Source organism: Tympanuchus pallidicinctus, unplaced genomic scaffold (assembly GCF_026119805.1).
Source record: "Tympanuchus pallidicinctus isolate F22 unplaced genomic scaffold, pur_lepc_1.0 scaffold15, whole genome shotgun sequence".
Lineage (NCBI taxonomy): Eukaryota > Metazoa > Chordata > Aves > Galliformes > Phasianidae > Tympanuchus > Tympanuchus pallidicinctus.
Window position 1 is genome coordinate 22871974 of NW_026294669.1, and position 21277 is coordinate 22893250.

The 21277-nt window shown below is 34.5% G+C and overlaps 2 protein-coding genes across 4 annotated transcripts in view; one reads left to right on the forward strand and one right to left on the reverse strand.

The window, feature by feature from the left end:
* The window catches only part of ITGA4 (integrin subunit alpha 4), a 33969-nt gene extending 25082 nt beyond the window's left edge, over positions 1-8887 (forward strand). The window contains exons 21-28 of the mRNA XM_052675524.1: positions 278-364; positions 1605-1695; positions 2397-2504; positions 3291-3410; positions 4713-4832; positions 5338-5436; positions 5614-5733; positions 6569-8887. Of these exons, the coding sequence (XP_052531484.1) occupies positions 278-364; positions 1605-1695; positions 2397-2504; positions 3291-3410; positions 4713-4832; positions 5338-5436; positions 5614-5733; positions 6569-6661 (838 nt within the window). The 3' untranslated portion in view covers positions 6662-8887. The remainder of the gene's footprint in view (positions 1-277; positions 365-1604; positions 1696-2396; positions 2505-3290; positions 3411-4712; positions 4833-5337; positions 5437-5613; positions 5734-6568) is intronic.
* A 1012-nt stretch (positions 8888-9899) lies between these two features.
* CERKL (ceramide kinase like) overlaps positions 9900-21277 on the reverse strand; it is a 48996-nt gene continuing 37618 nt past the window's right edge. For all 3 annotated transcript variants that reach the window (XM_052675536.1, XM_052675537.1, XM_052675538.1), the window contains exons 6-13: positions 17977-18051; positions 16522-16699; positions 16217-16285; positions 15829-15857; positions 15637-15745; positions 12759-12855; positions 11366-11523; positions 9900-10665 (exon numbers count right to left, since the gene is read on the reverse strand). In XM_052675536.1, coding sequence (XP_052531496.1) covers positions 10584-10665; positions 11366-11523; positions 12759-12855; positions 15637-15745; positions 15829-15857; positions 16217-16285; positions 16522-16699; positions 17977-18051 — 797 coding nt within the window. In that variant the 3' untranslated portion in view covers positions 9900-10583. The remainder of the gene's footprint in view (positions 10666-11365; positions 11524-12758; positions 12856-15636; positions 15746-15828; positions 15858-16216; positions 16286-16521; positions 16700-17976; positions 18052-21277) is intronic.

The window sequence follows — 21277 nt, forward strand, 5'->3', positions numbered from 1 at the left end:
ACTTACTGAAGCACAACTGCAAGAAAGCACATCCATTGCTAACTCTTTAGAAAAACTGAAGTTACAAAAAAAAAAAAAATCACAAAAAACAGCTGTTTAAGCAATAAGCAGGTTTATGCCATTATAAATCTCTTCTTTTTTAGTGTCTGATGTGTTGTTAACAATAGAATGTTGGAGCTCTTAAGAAGCTGAAAGATGATTAGTATTTGTTTATAGAAATAATGTATAGCATATGATAATGCATTCTACACTAATTTTTCACTCATGGTTTTTATAGCAAAAATGAAGATGAGAACGTGTTACTGGATAACATGGTAACTGTAGCTGTACCTCTGAAGTATGAGATTGATTTAAATGCTCATGGGTAAGTCAGCTCTTGCTATCCCTGCATATCTATAGGACTGTTGTCTGATATCTGTTCTGAGTTGACAAAGCTTTTAAGCACAAGTGTGAGGTAGCTGAAAAATCCTGGAACTGAGATGGTACAGCTACCCTGGAGTCTGCCCCATACCCTTCTAAGCTTCTGTTTCTACTGCTATGAGATGAGATCAATATCTATGGTGCTTTGAGCTTGTCTCTTAATTAACTGGTATTTCTTAAAAACTAGAATATTTTTTATAGAGTTATTTCTTTAATAAGAAGCGTAGTGCTACTATTCCATTTTCTTCAAACAAAGTTCCTTGGAAATCTGAAGAACTGGACAGGAAGTTTACTTTAGTTTCTACAAAAAATTTGAAATACATTGTGAAGGAAGCACTGGAATTCTGAGACTTTAAAATGTGTGGTTTCTCACTTGTGTGAAAAACCCCACTGAAGGACATAATCATGCACACAAAGACATGAAAGAATCTTAAAAACCTGCACAAATGGGGTTTTATACACTGAGTGTGATAAATGAATGCTAATCTAAGAACAAAAATAGATATTCTATCAATTATTCCAGTAACAGATGGCATCAGTTACTAGCTCTAACACTGAGTTTTGCAGCTGTATTTTACTTGACTATCCAATTAAATGTCTCAGGAAGAAAACAAAGATATATCAGATTTTTATAGCAACTTTCTCCTTATGCCTTCTTTTCTTAATCCTCTGGAAAAAATAGTCTGGAGTTCTGAAAATGCAGTCAATTTTTGAAAACTTAAGATGCAGATGAAGATAACAGAACTGAAAGCCCATTGTTAAGGAAATAAAAGGTGCTTCAGGTGGATGCTGAAGAGAAGAACCATCATTTCTCACACCATTGTTCATTCTGTTCTGTTGATGCTTTTTCAGTGTGAAACTAGGTTGTGATATTGTGTATGCCTCAGACTCCTTGATTTACAGGGACCAGGCTCTGGGTTTGTTGTGGCACATTCACAGAAAATAGTTTTTGGTGAGCTTTTGTGACCTTTTCTGATTTATCTGCCTTGAGTAGAAATAGTAAAATGGTAGATTTCTACTTAGTGTTCCTGGTTTTACCTAACTAAAAGCTTGAGTTATTCCTTTTTTTTTTTTTTTTTTTTTTTTTTTTTTTTTTTTTTTGCATCAGCTCTGTAAGACATCTCAGAGAAAAAAAGTTATGCTAACGGTATATATCAAATCCATTAACTTCTAAACTGTTGTAGATTTGTAACACCAGCTTCATTTGTTTATGGAACAAATGAAAATGAAGCATCAGTTACGTGTATGGAAGAGAATATCAACTTCACTTTCCACGTAAGTGCTTTTCTTTGTTACTCTATTATCCTTGGTTTGAAGAGTAATGTTTAGATTATCAGTGTATATTAAAACCAACTTGCATGGTCAGTAAGTTTTTTACAAGTACAAGCAAAAGTACAAGTAAAAAGCAATTTTTAAGCATTAGGTGATGGAAAGTGGTTGTTAATCTCTCTTAGAACACTTTTTTTTGCACCTGGGCAATCTTCCACTGAATGATCAAACGAGATGATACTTACAGACACAAGATTGAAAGTGGTAGAGCAGTTCTGACTTTTCCATTTCTGCTATTAAGAAACAGTTATTAAAAAATTATCTTATGCAAATGAAACTAGGAGCTACTTACAAGAGAATCAGTAGGTATCAAGATTTGTCTCCAATGGACTAAAAATCAGGAAACAGACATAAGTCTCTTACTTTTTCCTGGAGAGCAGTATGTATAACCTCGGGGCAGTCATCACAGATAGGCACCACTTACTCACTGGGCTCAGGGAAACAAAGTATTCTGTAATCCTGTAGAATGAATTAAGCAACCTTTATAAACGTTAAAGCTCCTAGGAGAATCCAGTTTCATTTTCATGACAGCATAACAATGTAGGACCTATCCTGTTCTGTGAAGTTCATGTATTCATATACATGTATTTGTTACTTGAATAGCTACCTTGAATCAGAGCTTTAAACATAACATTCCTCCCCACAAGGTTATCAATGCAGGACCAAGCATGGCTCCAAATATAAACTTAGAGTTAATGATACCTAATGCTTTTCCACCCCATGACTTCAAATTATTCAACGTTATGGATATCAAGGTAAGCACACATTATTTAATATTTTACTATATCTCTGTGAATTCAGTGAATACCAGAAGCATCGCAGAACTTAGGTACTAAGCATGCATTCCATTTTTATTCCTGTCTTTCAATCCTACCTAATACCTTAGTTCTTAGTAGAGTGCCACTGAATTCAGTTAATCCATCTGTGCAAAGCCTGATCTTTGGCATGCATTTGTATTTTGTTTGGGTTTTTTTTTTTCCTCCTCAATTCACTCCTGCTATTAAGCAGCAAAGTGTGTGTGTTTTTTTTTTTAATTTGAAAAAACAAAAGGAATTTCTGCATTGAACTGCTTGAAGACTTTAGTCCATCCATCAGCCTTAGTTATTTCGTATCAAAACAGAAAGTTTGTTGTTATGCAGAACATACAGTACACATTCCTTCCTTTGTAAAACATTAGTATTCATCAGTTAAAAATCATCAGCTAAAATAGGGTACAACAGATGCCTCATGTCTACCATGTCTTTATACATGCCTACAGTTATTGACTTAAATGAGCACAGAGTAACTCCAAGACCCTTTCTGGCTTATTATATTTTCTTCTCCAAGTGTTCTGTATAATTCACCACAACAGGGAAGTGCAGAAGTATGTTAACTATAGTGAAGCAGGTTGGATAGGGCTAGGATGATCTTCAGCTCCATATATTCAATAAATCTAAAATTAAATGCTATCTTTTTCTGAGCTTCTTGCTTTTTAAGAACTCTGTCTTCCATCAATTATTTGATACTCAAAATCAAGCAGTGATTGTTATTTTTATTTCCAGACAACAGTTGGAGAATGCTCCTACAATGAATATCCCAGAAACTGTAATGCAGTAGAAAAAACTGAAAACATATTGAGGGATGTTGTCACTTTCTTTTCAAAGCCTGCTAGAAGACAAATGGTAAGTTCTATCTTTTAGCATCGCTAGGAAATGAATAAGTCTTAAGATGGTGGTATATATCTTAAATAATGAGGTTTCCAGTGCAGGCTTCCAAGCATTGGTGCTGGGACCTGTAATACGTTCAATATAGTTGTGATTTAGTGAAAGAGGTGAGAACTGAGGGGAGAAGGTTGATTAACATCATTTCAATGTTGGTATGAATGATAATCACCTACAACAAACTGCAGAGGTGTTATTTAACTGAATGAGTGAGCAAACTGAACAGCAGATGAAATTTGATGACAAACTAAGAATTATGCATACAGGAAAATGTACTTATATGAAGTATGCAGATAAACGTTCACTACCTTTTCCAACAGCAAAAAACATCACCAAAGGCAAGCAGTATTTATGGTGGAACTTCTTACTGAGGGATGTTCTGAATGCTAAAAATAAGTGAGTTCCAAGAGAGGTTATAGAAGTTAATGGGACTGAAAGTCATTGAATATTACTGAATAAACAGAAAATCATTTCTGGCTCAGGAAGCTCACTACTAAATATAGTTGGAAGACTGAGGACATCGCATGTGCCTGGCCTGTTGGAGTTCAGATACTTGACTGTGTAGTCCAAACCAGAATGAATGTTCTAGTGTTACATTTTGAAGGGTTTGTTCTCACTGAAATCTCAGTGTCCTAGAGCTTGATAATAAAGTATAGCTTTAATACTCTCTTTTAAAAGAAACTTGACCTATTTAAATATTTTTATGTGAGGTTTTAAGCAAGCACATTACAGGAATATCAAAGACTTCTCAAGAGTAACCCTGTGCTGAAGTATCAAAAATATATTTCTTTCAAATGAGGACTTAGGCATTGAGGTCTTGGACAAAAAATACAATCATGTGAAGGCTTGCTTTTCTTTCTTCTTCAGAATTGAGGGAAATAGCGCAAGCTATAGCTGAATAGTTTTATATTTCTGATGCCAGGTATCATAAAGCCATTGCCATATCTCATTTCTGAAATAACTGTAAAGCCATCCATACAACCAACTTGCTACAATTGTTATTTTTCTCTAAAAAGAACAATCTTCTAAGAAAAATGACCTGTTGCATTCTATAAAAATTAGGTTGTTACCTTGTACTGTTCCTTCATCACCAATGATGAACAATTCATGGGTTGAAAATGAGAGGTGTCAGCTGAAAGCTACAACCCCTGACCTTTCAAGAACAAACATGGAGCTTTTGTTTTACTCATTTCCTGAGTGTCTCTAACATTAAGGATATACAGTGGATAAACTCAAGCTTTTATCTTTCCCTCCCCTCTACAGTACTGTATGAAAAATGACAGCCTTTGCTTACAAATACATTGCAAGCTTGGAAACATGGAAAATGGAAAAGAAGCAACCATTCAGTTGCACCTGGAAGCTACTCCTTCGCTTTTAGAAATGGTAAGACATGAATTTTTCATACTTGAGAGGCATATTTCAAGGCTTACTTGTATTATTCTCTCCATCTAATTTCTAGATATTAATATTAGAACCTAACAAAAATAGATACTACATATTCTCAGTTTTCAGTTCTAGGTTTCAAGGTGATATATGAAAATGCAAACCACTTAAACTAAAACACATCTTTATCACTTTAATTATTAGTATATATTACTTTGTCTATTCTGGCTGGGTTATGTGGAATTTAATTCCAACTCTTAATTGTGCTTTTCTAAGAAAAGCAGCATGGATTTAATGTTGAGTAAAACCCAACCGGGCTTCATTCCAGGTTCTGGTACTAATTTATTTTGTGATTAGAAAAAGGCATAAAAATGCCATGTGTGTTTGTGTGAGATTCTGTTTTTGTGAACAGCTGTGTTACCATTTTTGTTGGTTAAGAATTAACATGTTGAATTAAAAAAAAATATATATATACATGGGATTTTATGTTGCTGTTTAAAATCAGGATGATGCATCTACACTGAAGTTCGAAGTAAGAGCGACAGCCTCACCAGAAAAAAATGCAAAAGTTATTGAACTACAGAAGGACAAGCAAGTTGCATATGTAAGAATTCTCTTACTGAATTTATGATAAAATAGTTAAACTAGGAAAGAAAAAGCATCCTATATAGATGTATGCACAAACACTGAAGACAATCATTATTTAAGAATTAATTCATTTTTCCAGTTATTAGCATCTTTTGGGAAAAAAATAACATTAAACTTATTTTCCACCTTTCAGGTCTATTTGGAAGGAGTGCACCACCAAAAGCCAAAATACCATGTCACTGTATTAATTATTGGAATAGGCTTAATAGCTGGTATTACTTTGTTTTTGCTTCTTTCACTTCTATTATGGAAGGTAGGTTTTCAGTATTTCTCCATTGTTCTCAAATTAGGAATTCACAGTTTCGGAGGATCTTTGGATTCACTAATCCGGCTTAACAAATAAAATAATAATTTATTATCTGTCCTTTCTAAAGAAACATAACTCCTAATATAGTGTGTTTTCAAAAATACTTATCCATTTTCCTTCATTTTATCTTATACATATTCTACATTTTGCATTATTCAATACTATAAACCCCTTCCCAATTTTTTTGTGCCATCTAATGATTTATGTAATTTAATATAAATTGTTTTTGATATGTTTTGATTGTTTTAATATGAATTGTTTTTGTTTTTTAATTTAACACCACTTTTAACACCACTTGACACATGATCAGTAATTACCTATAATATAGTTGCTTGTCAGAGTAAAATGATGTAAACTACTACATAAATGCTAAAATATCATGTGCACAATGAACTAAGAAAACAGTGAAAGAAAAGCTGCTCTACCATGCAGTTAAGATATTGTTAGCTACCTTTACCTGCATGCAGACTTTCTCTATCATTTTTCCCGGAAAGTGTACAAATGAAACAGATTAAACTGCAATGTCTTATTACCATTTCACATTTTTTAAAAACACTGAATTCTGTGGACAGTTCGGTCTGCTTTTTCTTACTCCTTGCGTCAGGAGAGCATTAAAAAGCAGCTCCTTCTTTTAATTGATGACTACCATTTGATTAATTAGTATGACAAAACAATGACAAATACAATCTGTTAATAAGCACTATATATAGATATTTTATTTTAGTTACACTGCTTAGATTTGATGACATACGTGATTTTGGAATCTGTTGATGTATTTCAGATTGGCTTCTTCAAAAGGCAATACAAACCAGTTCCTCAGGACATGAATAGAAGAGACAGCTGGAGTTTTACAAGTGGCAACAAAGATGACTAGGAGGACAAATAAAACTGGTTTTGAAATGAAGAATTTAAGGTTTGGGTTAATTCACAGGAGAAACACCAGTGAAACAAAAAGTGGTCATGAGTTCAATTGCTCTTACAAAACAACCCTTTATTTCCTAGATCTGTATTGACATCTACATCTTAATGTTCAGTTATTTTTATAATGTGAAAATGGTACAACTATTTCTGTTTATAAAAGTCTTACAATTATATTTGAAATACCATCTTGGTTTCAAACAGACAGCAGAACACTAAAGATAAAGAGAATAACAGTTACTTACTGGAATGAAGATGTCTCAGAATGTAAAGTGTGACCAATCCTGGAAAATAAGATCTCAAACATTAATGTGAGTTGTTTTATGCATTTTCAAATTTCAGCAATCTTTTGATTAGACATTCAAGAAGAAATCCTCCCTCATCCTGGTTTGGCAGTTTTACAAGGGTACATTAGCTTAAATCAACAGAAGGACCATAACTAGAATGCATAGACATAGAAAACAGCTATTGGAAGCTCTCTTGGGCTTCTAAAGGAAACCTCAAAAAGCCTTGGCTTCACAGACACAGCTCTACAGTATCGGAGATACTTAGTCAGGCAAGCCAGAGCCAGGAAAGCCAAAGGTAGATTTACAACAGGGAATTCTGTGTGGTAGCCTGGACTTGTAGCACAGAATCCTCTGTCAGCTGTAGAAAGAGTAATGTATAGGAGATCATAAGTTGTAGCCATCTGTAACATGGTACTTGCAAAAATGACAGAATTAGTTGTTTTGTCCTTTCCTCAAATACCAGTGCCATGATGCTTTGGATTTCTGCAGTAAAATATTTCTATATGATGGGGGTTTTTAAAGTAAAATATTTATTTTTATTTATTTGAAGATTTTTTTAAATAATACTTAGCATAGTAGCCTTTAGTACTATTATTCTTCCAGTAACTGAAAAAGACAGACTTCACATGATGAGAAAACAGAGATACAAATGTACCCCACTGCACTAAAAGCCAACTGTACTGGGCCAAATTTTATCTTTAGATTGTTCATCTAAATGTATGTAAGAAGCCATTTGGAGAGTTAATATGGGTTCTTGTGAAGTTGTTAGTTAATGATCATCTAAATTGGCATCTTCAGAAGCAACTGAGTAGAAAGGCAAATGACTGAATAGAAATATGGTTTAAACCACTGATGTGCTACTACAGGAAGTTTCTTCAGCTAGATAAGTTTACACTGCCACCTAGCTTTGGTGAAATAAATAGTACAGTCCAGGAGAAAAAAAAACCTTGACTGCTCCCCAGTACAACCACAGAATCTACAAAGTCATCAATAACCAAATTTATTGTAACAGCAGTATGTAATAAGGCCATTCTTGCCCTGACTTTGATGTCTTTCTGAACTGTAAGGAGAAACAAGTTTAATACATACAAACACTTTGAAGCTGCACCATCATATGACATTTAGTTCAAAAACGATGCGTAGTGCCTTCAGCAAACACTTTGCAAATGGGTTATATTTGGTGCCAGAAAATCCACACTGTCCACAGATTAATAAGGCACTGGGGACCATTTTGTAATTTCCGCTCGCTTAATTTGATGCCAAAGTTGTGGACCCCTCTAAAGTAACTTTTGTCTCAAAAATCATAGGTAGTGTAAGGACAAATGAATGTGTATGTATTTATATATATGTATATCAAAAAGCGTATGAGGAATGTGAAGAATGAAATACTTTCTTGCAAGTCTACGAAACATACAAAATGTTCATCTTCCAAATGGCTTTAGTGATTTTTTGCACTTTAACCAAAATGGCTTTGAACAGAAATTGGTTTGAGATTACAGCATATAAATATACCTCAAATGCTGGAAAAAGCATTAAAATTCTTTTTAGTACAAAAAATGCAAAGAAGTGAAACTAAAGCATTTTATTTGTCTTTGAATTAGTTTACATAAGTCAGTAAATGTGATAATGTTGCCTTGGAATGCTTTCTATTCAGATTTTGTAATTAACATGTAAATGTTGGTTTCCTGTTCTTAAGATATGAAGCAAAAGTCAACTCGTTGTTAGAAACAAGGTTGACAAAAATAAATGTACACTGTCTTAATGGTGGCAAAATTATAAAGAATCACTTGATTTTACTTTACTAAAGAGAACTCCAACAAGTTGAGCATGAATGCTGTTTCTTTTGTAAGTTCTTTTGTGAATTTTCAGTTATGTAATAAAAACAGTTAAATCTACTCCATGTAGCTGGAATATTCTTCTCATACACCTTCAGGAAGCTTAGTTTAAATTGTCATAAACATTAAAATATTTGGTGCAATACAGTAGCAAATACAGCAACAGAATAGACTACTCACTGTGACTCAGAACAGCCATCAGCTGAAATGAGAGGATCCCACTGAACATCAGGAAAATCCTTTTCCCCACGAAGATAGCCCAGAAGGGGAGCTCAGAGAGGTGGTGCATCTCCTTACTCAGATGGCTTGAGATCATTTTGAATAGTCGGGAGAAACCAGTGTTGACCTTGTAGCTGGACCAACTTGGACAGGAGATTGGGCAGGGGCCCTGTCAGTGCCCCGTTCAGTCTGAAGGATGCTATGATCGTGCTCTGCCATCATTGCCCCAGTGCCAAGCATAACTGTAGCTGCAATGGTCCTATAATGATTACGTCTGAAAGAGGCATTTATACTGTCTATGAATTTGGCTTCTACTACTGGCCACGTTTGTCCACAGAAGCTGCATGAGGTTTCCAACAAGTAACAGCTTGTTCTGAGAACACAAGTAGCCATCTACGATACTTGTGTACCTTATTTACCACCAGTAAGAATTTTTCACGAGACTTAGAATGGAGTGAAATATACAGCTCATGCAAGTCTTGAAAATACAGATCCCATGAAATCTTAAACAACTGGATTTCACAGTATACTGAACTACTTACAGAACAAAGACTTGGAGCAAACCTGTGCCAGCAATGAAACAACGCTGCTTTCACACCATTGTGCATCCACCTGTTTCATAACAATTCATAGACAAGAGAACAGAACCACACGCTTAGCACTGCAGACAAACCCACCAGGCTGCTCCTTTTCATCATCTTTCTGGAAACTGGCTCTTCCTTTGAGAATCTGCTCTAAATTTGCATTCATCTCAAATAATGTAGAAAATACATAAGAAGTCACCTAAAAAAAAATAAACACTTATAAAAATATTTATGCCCTTTAAGATAGTTACCAAAATTTGAGTCAATGAGAAAAGGTTATTTATCACAACTTTATTCTCAGCAACAGCAAAAACTAGAGTTAATATTGTTAGCTCTACATTACATTAAATACTTCAATTTTTTTTTTTTTATTTTGTACAATGAGTAGTCCTTAAAATACCTTTCAACAAAAATTACACGTCACCATGTTCTTTTTTTACTGTTTGACTAGAAACCAATTTGAAAACAAACATTAAGGAAACACTGTAAGTGATTCCTAGAACTGGAAATACCTGATCTACGCTTTGCCACTACTCTTCAGTGTGAGGACTATCTTATCTCCACTCACTAGTTCTGTTTGAACTGAGTAACCCGACAAAATGGTAACAACAGCAAACTCAAAAATACTTCATATTAGATATACTGCAGAAGCCTGAACAATTTTCAAGAAAACAAAAGACTTTCCATCTATAAGGACAGATTATTTCAGAACCCAAAATTTATTAAAGAAATCCATTTAATCATTTTTTTCATTTTTTTCTTGTTAAGCCTAATAAAGTTTTTTCACAGTAAATATAACAATAAAAATATATAATTTGATAAAAATTTTAAACTAGAAATGTAATAAACATCCTTCCTTTTACAACTGAGTTCAATAAGTGCAAGAATGGGACATAGAAAGAAGAGCATACAGGTGTGACAGGGACTTATAAAGAACATTCAGTGTATCCCTTCTATATGCAATTGCACGTTGCTTTGGAACTCTCCAGATCATCAGTGTTCACTCCATAGAGATTAATAAGTTGAGGATGCACCCTGCGAAGTGAGGAAGTCAAACTATCAATTCCATCAAGTCCTGCAATCCATGCCTTTTTTTAAACAAATATACATAAAGTGCTATATGGAATAAAATAATGTGAATTACATTGTGACATCTCCTACAAGGTCATCTCTAATCTCTACAAGCATATTATTTTCTCAGTCATCCTATAATAAAATCAGTCTTCTATAGCTCAGACTATGTTACTCTGACTCTGTACACACTGCAGAAAAAAACAAGCCATCTCACATTTATTTCTACTGCTAATCCTCTAATTTCTGTGTATTAATTAATATTCTTTCTTCAATCCTACATATGGACACTATTCTCAATTACTACCAAGTTTCCCACAATTCAACAGCTAAGTTTTTATTAAGGTTACAAACAAGGCTTTCCACGCGTACCCAAATAAGTCCTCCCAGGCTTACTGAACTTCAAATTTAACTGCCCTCTTCTAACAAACAGAAGAGTAAAGTAAAATGGGCTGAAAGGGCAGAAGAGGAGCTGGAAGGTCATAGGGACTACAAACCTTTCCAGAGATGTGCACAAGGCAATGTGGCAGACACCCTGCACAGCAGGATACAAAAATATTAAAGTATTTACACTCTCTTTTGGTGTATTTGCATATATACACTTAAGATTGCAGTGCTAGTCTTCTACAGGGATATTGTCCATAAACATAATACTCAGCCTTACCGAACATGAACTTCTGATGCTTCTACTAAGTCCCCATCTATATTCCAAGGGTAATTTTCTTCTGCAGCAGTGTTTTCTTCAGCATCAAGCCCACTTTCAATTCTTGGTTGCACTTTTACTTCTTGAACTGTGTATGTCTCAACAAAGGGAAAACTGAACTAAATCAAACACAGGCACATGTTAAACAAAGATGAAAGCTATAGGTGATACTTTGCAACAAACTGGATTACATGAAATTAAAAAGATTGGGGATGTTTTTGCCTCTTAATTGTATGAAAGCGCTTAACTCTAAATGTGAACACATATAGAACGTATTGTATATTCCAACTAGCATTCATAGATTACCTGCTATTTCTTATCCTAAACAGTGCCTCAGTGAAAAAAAAGAAAAAAGAATAATACACATTATTCCACTCGCATTCCTATATCAGACTTGCTTAATTTACAGATGAGGTGGTATATTTTTCACATGCCAAAACGGCATATGCTCTCTGAATACATTAAAGTCCATGGAATTTTTTTCCTATCATTTGTTTGGCACTGCCAGTGATCCTGTTCTCAAGTCTCAAGTGAGGCTCTACCATCTAACTGTAATTTTTAACTATACAGACAGAGAAAAGCAAAGCCTTCTTCCTCCAAGGGCGTAACTATGACACATAATTGGAAAACACAAACTGTTTCCTAAAAGCATCTGTTAGTGCTGTCACACGGTACTGCCACCACCTCCATGACAAACTCTGACTGCTCAATGATTATCTAATCCAAGCCTGGACCTACCTGTAAAGTGAGTTCACATACCCCTGAAATGTTTGAATGACTACCACAATGTTTAGGCTACATATGGGGTATTTAGGATGACATTTATGTTTAGATGCTTCATTTTTTCTTTTCTTTTCTTTTCTTTTTTTTTTTTTAAAAAAAAAAAAAAGAGAATATGATCACAGTTTTTATGTACAGTTCTATAAATATTCATAAATGGTTGAAATGTATATCTGCTAAACTCAATGGTGATAATCTGATGCTGTCGGTGTAAGGTTCAGCAATCTGCAGATGTTATGGACTTCACCTATTTCTTACAGAGATGCATCATGTCCCCAAGTCTTGATCTCTTACACAAGATTCAAATACAGCATGCATTTTTCTATTGTGCTTTATTCCCATAAATCGATGGTAAATCAAAAATACAATTTAAACCACAACAGATGGGTTGAAATAGGCTAATCGGTATTAGTCTAGTGATTTAAGAAAAAAAAAAATCAGATAAAAAGGGGGCTAATGTATTCTGACAGGAAGCTAAGTCTCCTTATGAGGATGTTAACATTAACCCTTCCAGCATGTCTACCTTCACTATTTACTGTTCCTCTTAAAATCACCGGAACGAAATTAACAGTACCTGATTTTTTACACTGGCATATCTTTTCAGGTGTTTTATAAACTCAGTGCGGGAGGTATTCCGTACAGCAATCAGAGCCATGCTTCCATTATTTAACCTGAAAAGCAGACATAGTTCCCTGAAGTAAACACATTACTGGAAGTTTAACAGGCTTATAGGTGCAAGAGCACACTAATAGAATAGTTATAATTTAAATATATACTTTTAAACAAAACAAAATAAAACCCCCACATCTTTATAGATCAATTAAAATGATGCATTTGAAATTACTTGGCATCTCTATAACTAAAACATACACAAAAGAAATTTTACTTCTTCATCAATAGCTATAATTTATTAAATGCTATGCATATTTAAATGAAAATGCTTTTCTACTTAACAGCAAAATTCTTAAACATCACAAATTTGTTTTACATTTCTCTCCAACAAAGTATGATGATTACCAGAAATCCTGTGATTAACCGCTCCCATGACATGTGAAGCACATACCACTCAGTGCAGTTAGACTCATTCAGCTCCACCATTCACACTTCAGCTGCCTTAATGAACATCCTCATCTTAACCATGCTGCTATTCAAACCCTCTTAGAAATTCTCAGCAGAGTTCTATACTCCACATGTTTCACGTAGAATGAATAACTTCAAAACTGAAGGGAACCTGGTACAAAAGTGTACACTGGAGGTAAATCAAGAAGAGATCTTACAGTGCAGATAACTATTGGTGCTAGGTACTTGCAGTGATATTTAGCACTTCTAAATTTGAGTCAGACAATGAGCTGGTACTACTTCACAGGCTCCTTAATGCAACTGTATCCTGTCACAGAAACTAGCTGCCTGAATCTCATTTCAACCGTTCCTAAGTCTCATTCAAGTTATGGAGAGAAACCAACTTTCAAAAAGTGTCTCTGGTAAAAACGCCAATCACTGCTGAGACTGTATTTTATATTATATTCAGAAGATACATTTATTCATTCACTAGGAGCAATTAAGAAATAGGTTAAGGTCATTTCAAAACAATACTTTCCAGCGCCCCACCACATAACTCCCCACCCAGAGCTTCCTGGCTGTTTAACAACTATAACTGGAACATTCTCAGACTACAGTAAAGCACAACCTAGAAAGATAACTTTTATACAGCCATGGAACAAGTCAGATGGCATAGCGTTATTTTACTGATTTAGAAAATAATTTTTTTTTTTAGTAAAATTGAAGCAATTGCCTCCTTATCAAGTTTTTACTAGAAAAGACGTAGCAGTTTACTGGAGAATGCATTTCACATTAGAGCATTTCTGAGATGATTAAGAATTCTCTTTAATTCTTCTGCAAGTCCAATCTGCAGTGAAGCATGACACACTGCAGATTTAGGCTAGTATAAAGAGAGTTGCAATAGTCAAAGCATTCATTCATCTTAAATGTCTTCACATAGCAAAAAAAAAAAAAAAAAAAAAAATCTCATGAGAAAAAACAGATCAGAGTGAAGAAACCTAGATGTACTTAGCTGACACTACCATAATGGATTCTGCATCTCAAGCGAACAGTGCAACATTTGTTTCACAGTTTGAAAAGCTTTACAGTCAAGATATTATTGACTATGAGAAATGGAACAACTGTTTGAAACATTTACACTTCTCACCCTGCCGGATAACTTAATTTCTATGATAATATTCAACAAAGAACAAAAATGGTGTACAAAATAGGGGGATCCACTAAGCAACTCTGCTGAAGGAGAAACAGGTTCATTCAAACCTGTATAATTGCACGGAATTGTCTTAAAATTCTGTATCACTGAGGAGCAGGTGTCATAACAGATGGAAAAAGAAAGCAAAGCTAAAAAAGACTATTCAGTTCTTGTCAGAAGGTTTCTGCTAACTGAAATATAACAGTAAATGCTGAACAGAGATAGTTTTCCTGGGAGGGGAAAGCAGCACAGCACTACCTTAAAGAATATGCACCTCAGCAGGACTCCCCAAACTAAGAAAAATTCTCCACAATATCTTTATCAAACACAACTATTTTTAAGTCATTTTCAATAAGGCAAATCCTAACAGATCAGCAAGTAATTTGGAAGATAAATATCTAACAAGTCTTAAGGCATATTCATTTTCACTAAAGATAATTAAAACAGGCTCATTCCATAATTTTTATGAGCAGTAATGTATAAGGACTAATATATAATGTACAAGAAAAGTTTATGAATTCTTATTTGAGAGATTCTGTTGAATTTCACATACAACTGTGAAGCTCCTACTTGCTATTATTCCGCTTGTAATTGTTAACCTAATACATTAGCTACAAAGATTTATCACCTGATAGCTGTTTGAGCACCACAAAATATGCTGTCAACAATGAGCCAAGGCAAACTGAATAAGTGTCAACAACCAGATTACATGCACATTTGTTTTCAAAAGCGCTAAATATAAAACTGCATTTCCTAAACTTGGCAAAAAATAAGGCAAAATACAAGTATGAATTTCAGTGCTTGACAGAAGGACTTCATTGCTCCTGACTGCAAAGCAGAAGACAAATGGCACCTTTATGCTTGAAAAAGTAAACCAAAATTTAAGAACGAAGTTTCTACATATAGCCAAAACCTATGACAGACAACTGCTCGATGACTACTACTTCAGTTGGACTTGCCAACTAATTTAATCACAGCAATTATCTACTCATTATTCTAGTTAGACTACTTGACCTTATTTGCTTGATCCTAAAACTGATTACAATTCCTGGGATTATCAAGTCTGCTGCAGTCCGCACTCCCTCCCCTGCTCCATAGTCTAGACTACCTAAACACAGCCTTGTATTCTGGGAAAAGCCAAGGTCTTAAGGTAAGATGTCAGAATTTATAGATGTGACTAATTCTTTAAACCTCCACTGACCTCGTATTAGGTGCCAAGCCTCTTGGTGCCATTGAACACAGACAAGGGATTGCCATAATGCTCACGTTCAGGAAGTCACCCTGAATTTTGTGCCACTGATCCTTGCTACCTAAATATAACAAAGTAATTCATATTACTCCAGTTTAACCACTCACAGTTCATCTTTAATGAATCATAAAAGCTAAGGCTCACCTTTTTTTTTGTTTTTTCCTTTTTTCTTTCTAGAAGGGTGAAAAAACATGTAGGGAAAATAATTTAAAATAAATTTAGCACATATAAATATTTCTTCAGAAAAAATTCAACGTGTCACTGGACGACAGAAATAATGGAATTGAACAACACAAGAATATTAAGAGAAAGTCTGCTTTGTAATAAACCCTCTGTAGTCTCAGAGACAGAAGGACTATTTTACAAACCGTGAAAGTTCACAGTTCTCAAAATAAATCATTTTCCTTTTAAAATTTTATCTGATGACTAAATTTGAACTAAATACAAAAATTCGCACTATTTTCTCTTCAACAATATATATACTTTTTTTTTTTTAAAAAAAAAAACATTTGAGTTTGACTGTTTTACTTACCTGTCATTCTCATAAGAGTCTTCCTGTGGAATTTGTACAGGTAGAAATGATAATTCACATTTCTCAGTCCTGGAAAAATATTTATAGATAGTGTAATATTTACTGTAATTCAGTTTTCTGACTGCTAGACAAACTTTTATTCAAATTAAAATGATTTTAAGGAAATGGTGAATATAACAAATTTAGCAACCAAAAGATAAGTCAAGACAGCTAAACTACTGTTGTCTATATTTTACCGCATTCATTATTGCATATTCCTCAAGAAAATGAGAAATAGTAGAAAAACGTAACAACTTATGGCATACTTGAGATCTGCCAGTGTTTTGATAAAAGCAAAGTTCTTTCGCTGATTGGAGGGCATCCAACGGTTCTTTTCAGCCAAAGCTAGAGTCCTTGCACCAAAACCAAACATAGCCGAGAACCCAAAACGCAAAAGCCTGCTTGGAGTACTGAAAGTACAGGCATCTACTGGTTGAATATGACCTAAAAAATCAAAGACAAAGGTCAGAAATTACAAACAACAAACCAAACATAACTTACTATTTCATTTTCACCTGATTTTAACTGAGTGAAAGATCTGCAGAATATTCTCTCCTTAGGAAGTCAAGTTTTACTAATGAAAATTAGAATCAACTCAGATATAATCAAGACTGTAGAAGTACTCATTTCAGAGAACAATGTTCAGGAAACTTCAAAATGTCAAAATTTTTTACGGCAAAAATCCAACCAACTCGTCAGGCAGGACATACTGTGACTTTCAATTACTATACAAAGAAAATTACAGTTGCTACATAAATACATTTATGTCTATATTTAAGAGTTCTGAAATATAGTATCCAGTGCAATCATTACAAGCAGTGCATCATTACAAGCAATTGGTGAAATGGTCACAAATGTTTTTACAGTTACAGAACAAAGACATTTAATTTCGTTCAATATAGAGTATATATACTTTTTTTTTTTTCTATGAATGAATCTGTTGTTTCCATTATGTTCACAGTCTCTGGAAAAGACAGTTTCAGATTTTGTATATAAACTGTAAGCTTTACTATCCAGGAAAAGGAATATTCCACTGCTGACTGTAAGGTCTAGAAAACACACATTCAGGATGAAGCTTCCTTATCCATTATTCTCTTTTTGAAAAATTATATATGTATTTTTATATATGTATCCTAAAAAAACTTACTTTAGGAGAAACATTGACCTTATTCAGTTAAGCATTTGCTACTTCCTAAGTCCTGGAAATATGGCTTACACAGGCAAGCTAGTTGTTCCTCTTAGCATAATCAGATTTTCACACATAAAACCCCATTTGTTGTGCAGATCAGACTGAATGGCAAGAAATGAAATTCTTCTACAAATAAAGCTTTCTTATGGAAACTGTTGCGTGTGTTCTGGGTTTTTTTTTGTTTGTTTGTTTGTTTTTTTAAGGAATGTTCAGCCAGTACATAACACACAGAGTAACACAGTTCACACTACACAGTCCAGAAAAGTTACTCTTTGCAATAAAGAACATCAGCAAGAGGAAATGAATGCCAGAATTGTTACAGATTGTTAAAATTACCTTTACTATTAAGCTACATGCAAAGAACATTCCATACTCTATAAACCAGGTTAGAATCATTTGGACATAAAAGTCTTACAGTATAGGTTACAGTGCTACAGCATAACACTAGCTATTTATTAAACAATTGGCTATGGCAAATCCCTAAACGCTGCTTCACTATTTAAAAACAGACACTGTGCCTATAAGTATTTACCCATTACAATGTGCAGCGTTGCAGTCACCACATGTTTGATGCCATAGAGAGTGTAGGCCAAAATATTAGTAGTACCTGCAAAAGTAAACACAAACTATCGTAAATAAGATAGAAGATAGCAAGAAGTATATATTTATGGCATGTATACAAAAATTTCAGAAAAGGAAATTGAGATGGTTAATACATTTTCAAAGCCCCCTACACAAATTATTCCATCTTGGTAAAAGCAAAATGCTAAGTAGCACAAATTATAAGCATACAAAATTCCAGAGATCTACAAAATCCTATCTGTATCTTCACTGATACATGCCATAAAATCCAAAAGCAAATATTGCCTTCTTTGTTGCCGCTATTAACCTAACTCCCTTTACAAATATTTTTTTTCTACCTAAGTCCAATACTGGGAAAATGTACCAGCAGGCAGATTATCAAGTAGGATTCATGTGGGGAATGCTGTTTTGTTTTGTTTATTTGCTTGTTTTTAAGTTGGAAAAACAATACAATGTCAGGCCATTGAAAACATCAAGTTTCCCAGGCAAAACTCTACAATATCTAGTCAGAATGCTGCTTTTTCCCTTGCAGACTATATCTGAGAAGTAACAGCAGATATTGTTGATTACAGCATGCTAATTTTATGTATAAGGAGAACATCAATGACTGAAAAACAGCTTTTCTTAGCCGAGTAGCAGGGCCACAGGATTCCATTCTGCACAGCTAGAACTCCAGGGCTGCACAGAGAGAATATTGAGCTTCTTTATAGCACTGAGTAAGGCATGAGTAATTCAAGAACAGATTAATTCAAATTACAAAAATTGTAAATGAACAATTTAGAACCTAACATCCCATAAAGGAATAAGTTCACTTAAATTTTCAAATCATTTTCTTGTTGCTTGAATTATTTAATATGCTACAGCAGCAATAGACAACTCTGGTTGATAAATTTGCCTTCTATTTTATGGATGCATGTAAATTTCTCTGTCAACAGTGGGGGTGGGGGGGGAAAGAAGCAAGGAAAGGGAAGAAATCATCATATTTCAAATAAGAGGCACTCAATATCTCAATAAGCACTTTAAAAGCATCATATACCAGACTGAAAAATTATGCTCATCTCAAAATTTTGCCATCTTTGATGTCACTTGAGTGGTAGAAATCATACTAAATATGGAAAGATTGATGTACATAGTTGCATAGCTCTAAAGGCATCTTGTCATTCTTATTCAGTAATACATGCTTTGCTTTTTTTTTTCCCCAATAATTCCCCTAAACAAGAATGTTAAGAGAAAAAAAAAAAAAAGAAAACCAGGTGTATTTTATCACAGTATCTCACAGAGAACCTGTTACCTCCTTAGGTCACCTCAGTCTCTGGAAGCAACCAGAGTGCTCAGAGTTTCATGGAAAGCCTTCAGAATGTCAGAGAGAGAACTCTGAGTAAGGGCTTCAGGGCTCCTGCTATGTGAAGGAAATGAGGGAGGTACATATATCAACATAACAGACACAACATTTTTTGAAGTTTACATCCTCAGTCACAGTGGAAGAAATCTGACCATTATTCTTTGAATAATTCAAACAGAAATGAAATTTAATTCAGATATTTCTCAGAGTTTAGAGGTGACTATAATACCTGTTTATTTCTCCCTTTCCTAAAGAATGTATTTAAATATGCCCATGAAACTGGGATTACAAAGCACTTTGAGAGAAGAAATCAACAAATTCAATCTTAACTTTTTTTTCCCCCCTCAAAGAATTTTTCTCTACATACAGTACCAGAAAGTGTATTTTATTATGTATACTACAATGCCAGCAATTTATCTCCAACAATTTATATCCAGCAACTCAATGAAAAGCTATTTGAACTTCCCTTTCTGTACAAAAGCAAACACAAAATTGTAGCTCGAGACGCCGTTTAATATTCAAATCAGCAACTTTTATCACTTCAATGAACACAAAATATAGTTCCATACAGAAAACTTTGGGATAAAAAAAAAGAAGTTTGCCCTAAAAAGTTATTCTTCAGAGAACAGTACAAGTCTGTGCTTACCGTATTTCGTGTTTGATTATTTCTGACATTTAGACTCTAGATTCAACTGTTTTTGTTTAGTCAGTGAAGCTCAAGTAGGAGCTCAAAGCATTCAGAGATACCTCCTTGGATCAGGTTTTTGGTTTTGAAACTTTAAGTGACTTTTATAGGAATCTTTTTTTGAGGAGAAAGAAAAAAAAAAAATGTGCTTTGTAATTGGGATGAAAACAAAGGAAATCACCCACAAGCAGTATATTTTTACAAGTAATGCAAAGTTATTCTGATAAATATTGCTTTTCTATGTCATTGAAGATCAAGCTAACAGAAGAGCACAGGGTAGAATAAACTTCAAAAGATTGGGTTTGGTACCTCTTAAACTGGAATTCCTCCTTTAAGTAAGAGTGATTCATCAATACAGATGGCAACAAGATAACAAACGGCCAGGGCTGAAATCAATACCAATTTTCATGCTGACTTTAATGAGAGTTAAATCTCATTCCTACTAAACAGGATAGCACAAATAATTGCATCCTTGTCTTAAATCTGTGAAACTCATTAAAATCTGCAGAAGTAAACAAAACAAAACCCCACCTCTCCCGGCTACTGAGAAAGTAAGCTCTGCCTGTGTTCAAAAATGTAAGTACTGCATGCAAGCGAGCCCTTCCACGAGCTGCAGATCCAGAATATGCATAGTTATACAGCAGGGAATGTCACCACCTATTCCAGAAAACATTCTTAACATGCACCTAGCAGCATTTTGACCCTTGATTGAATTAAGCATCCCTTAATCTAGGTCCTGTACAAAGAGGATGATGCAAAGAAAGATTACACCAACAGAGATAAAACAATCAAAGTTACCATACAAATAAAATTGTTAGGATTAAAACTTCACTGACTTAAATGGTGATTCAATAATAATGGTTTTAATGCCTGTACAATCAATGAATATACAGATAGTGTAGTATACCCAGGAGTTTGTCTGATGTAATTATGATACTAGAGTAAGGAAAAGAAAACACTCACCATATCCTGGGCTCGCACAATAAACTCCAGTGGAGTAGCTCTCCAGAAGAGAACCTTCCCCACTGGTAGTCAGTTCTTAAATGGGCCTAGCCTGGCTCCACCCCTTCCTGCAGCACAGGTGAATGGCCTTCACCTGTGCTCCCGTGGTTGACTCAGTGCTTGCCTCAGGTGATTAATCAGAGGTTCAGGCCGTGATTCAGCAGCCCCATACAATGCCATGATTCATCTTTTTAAGTCAACCTTAAACCTTTCTTAACTCTA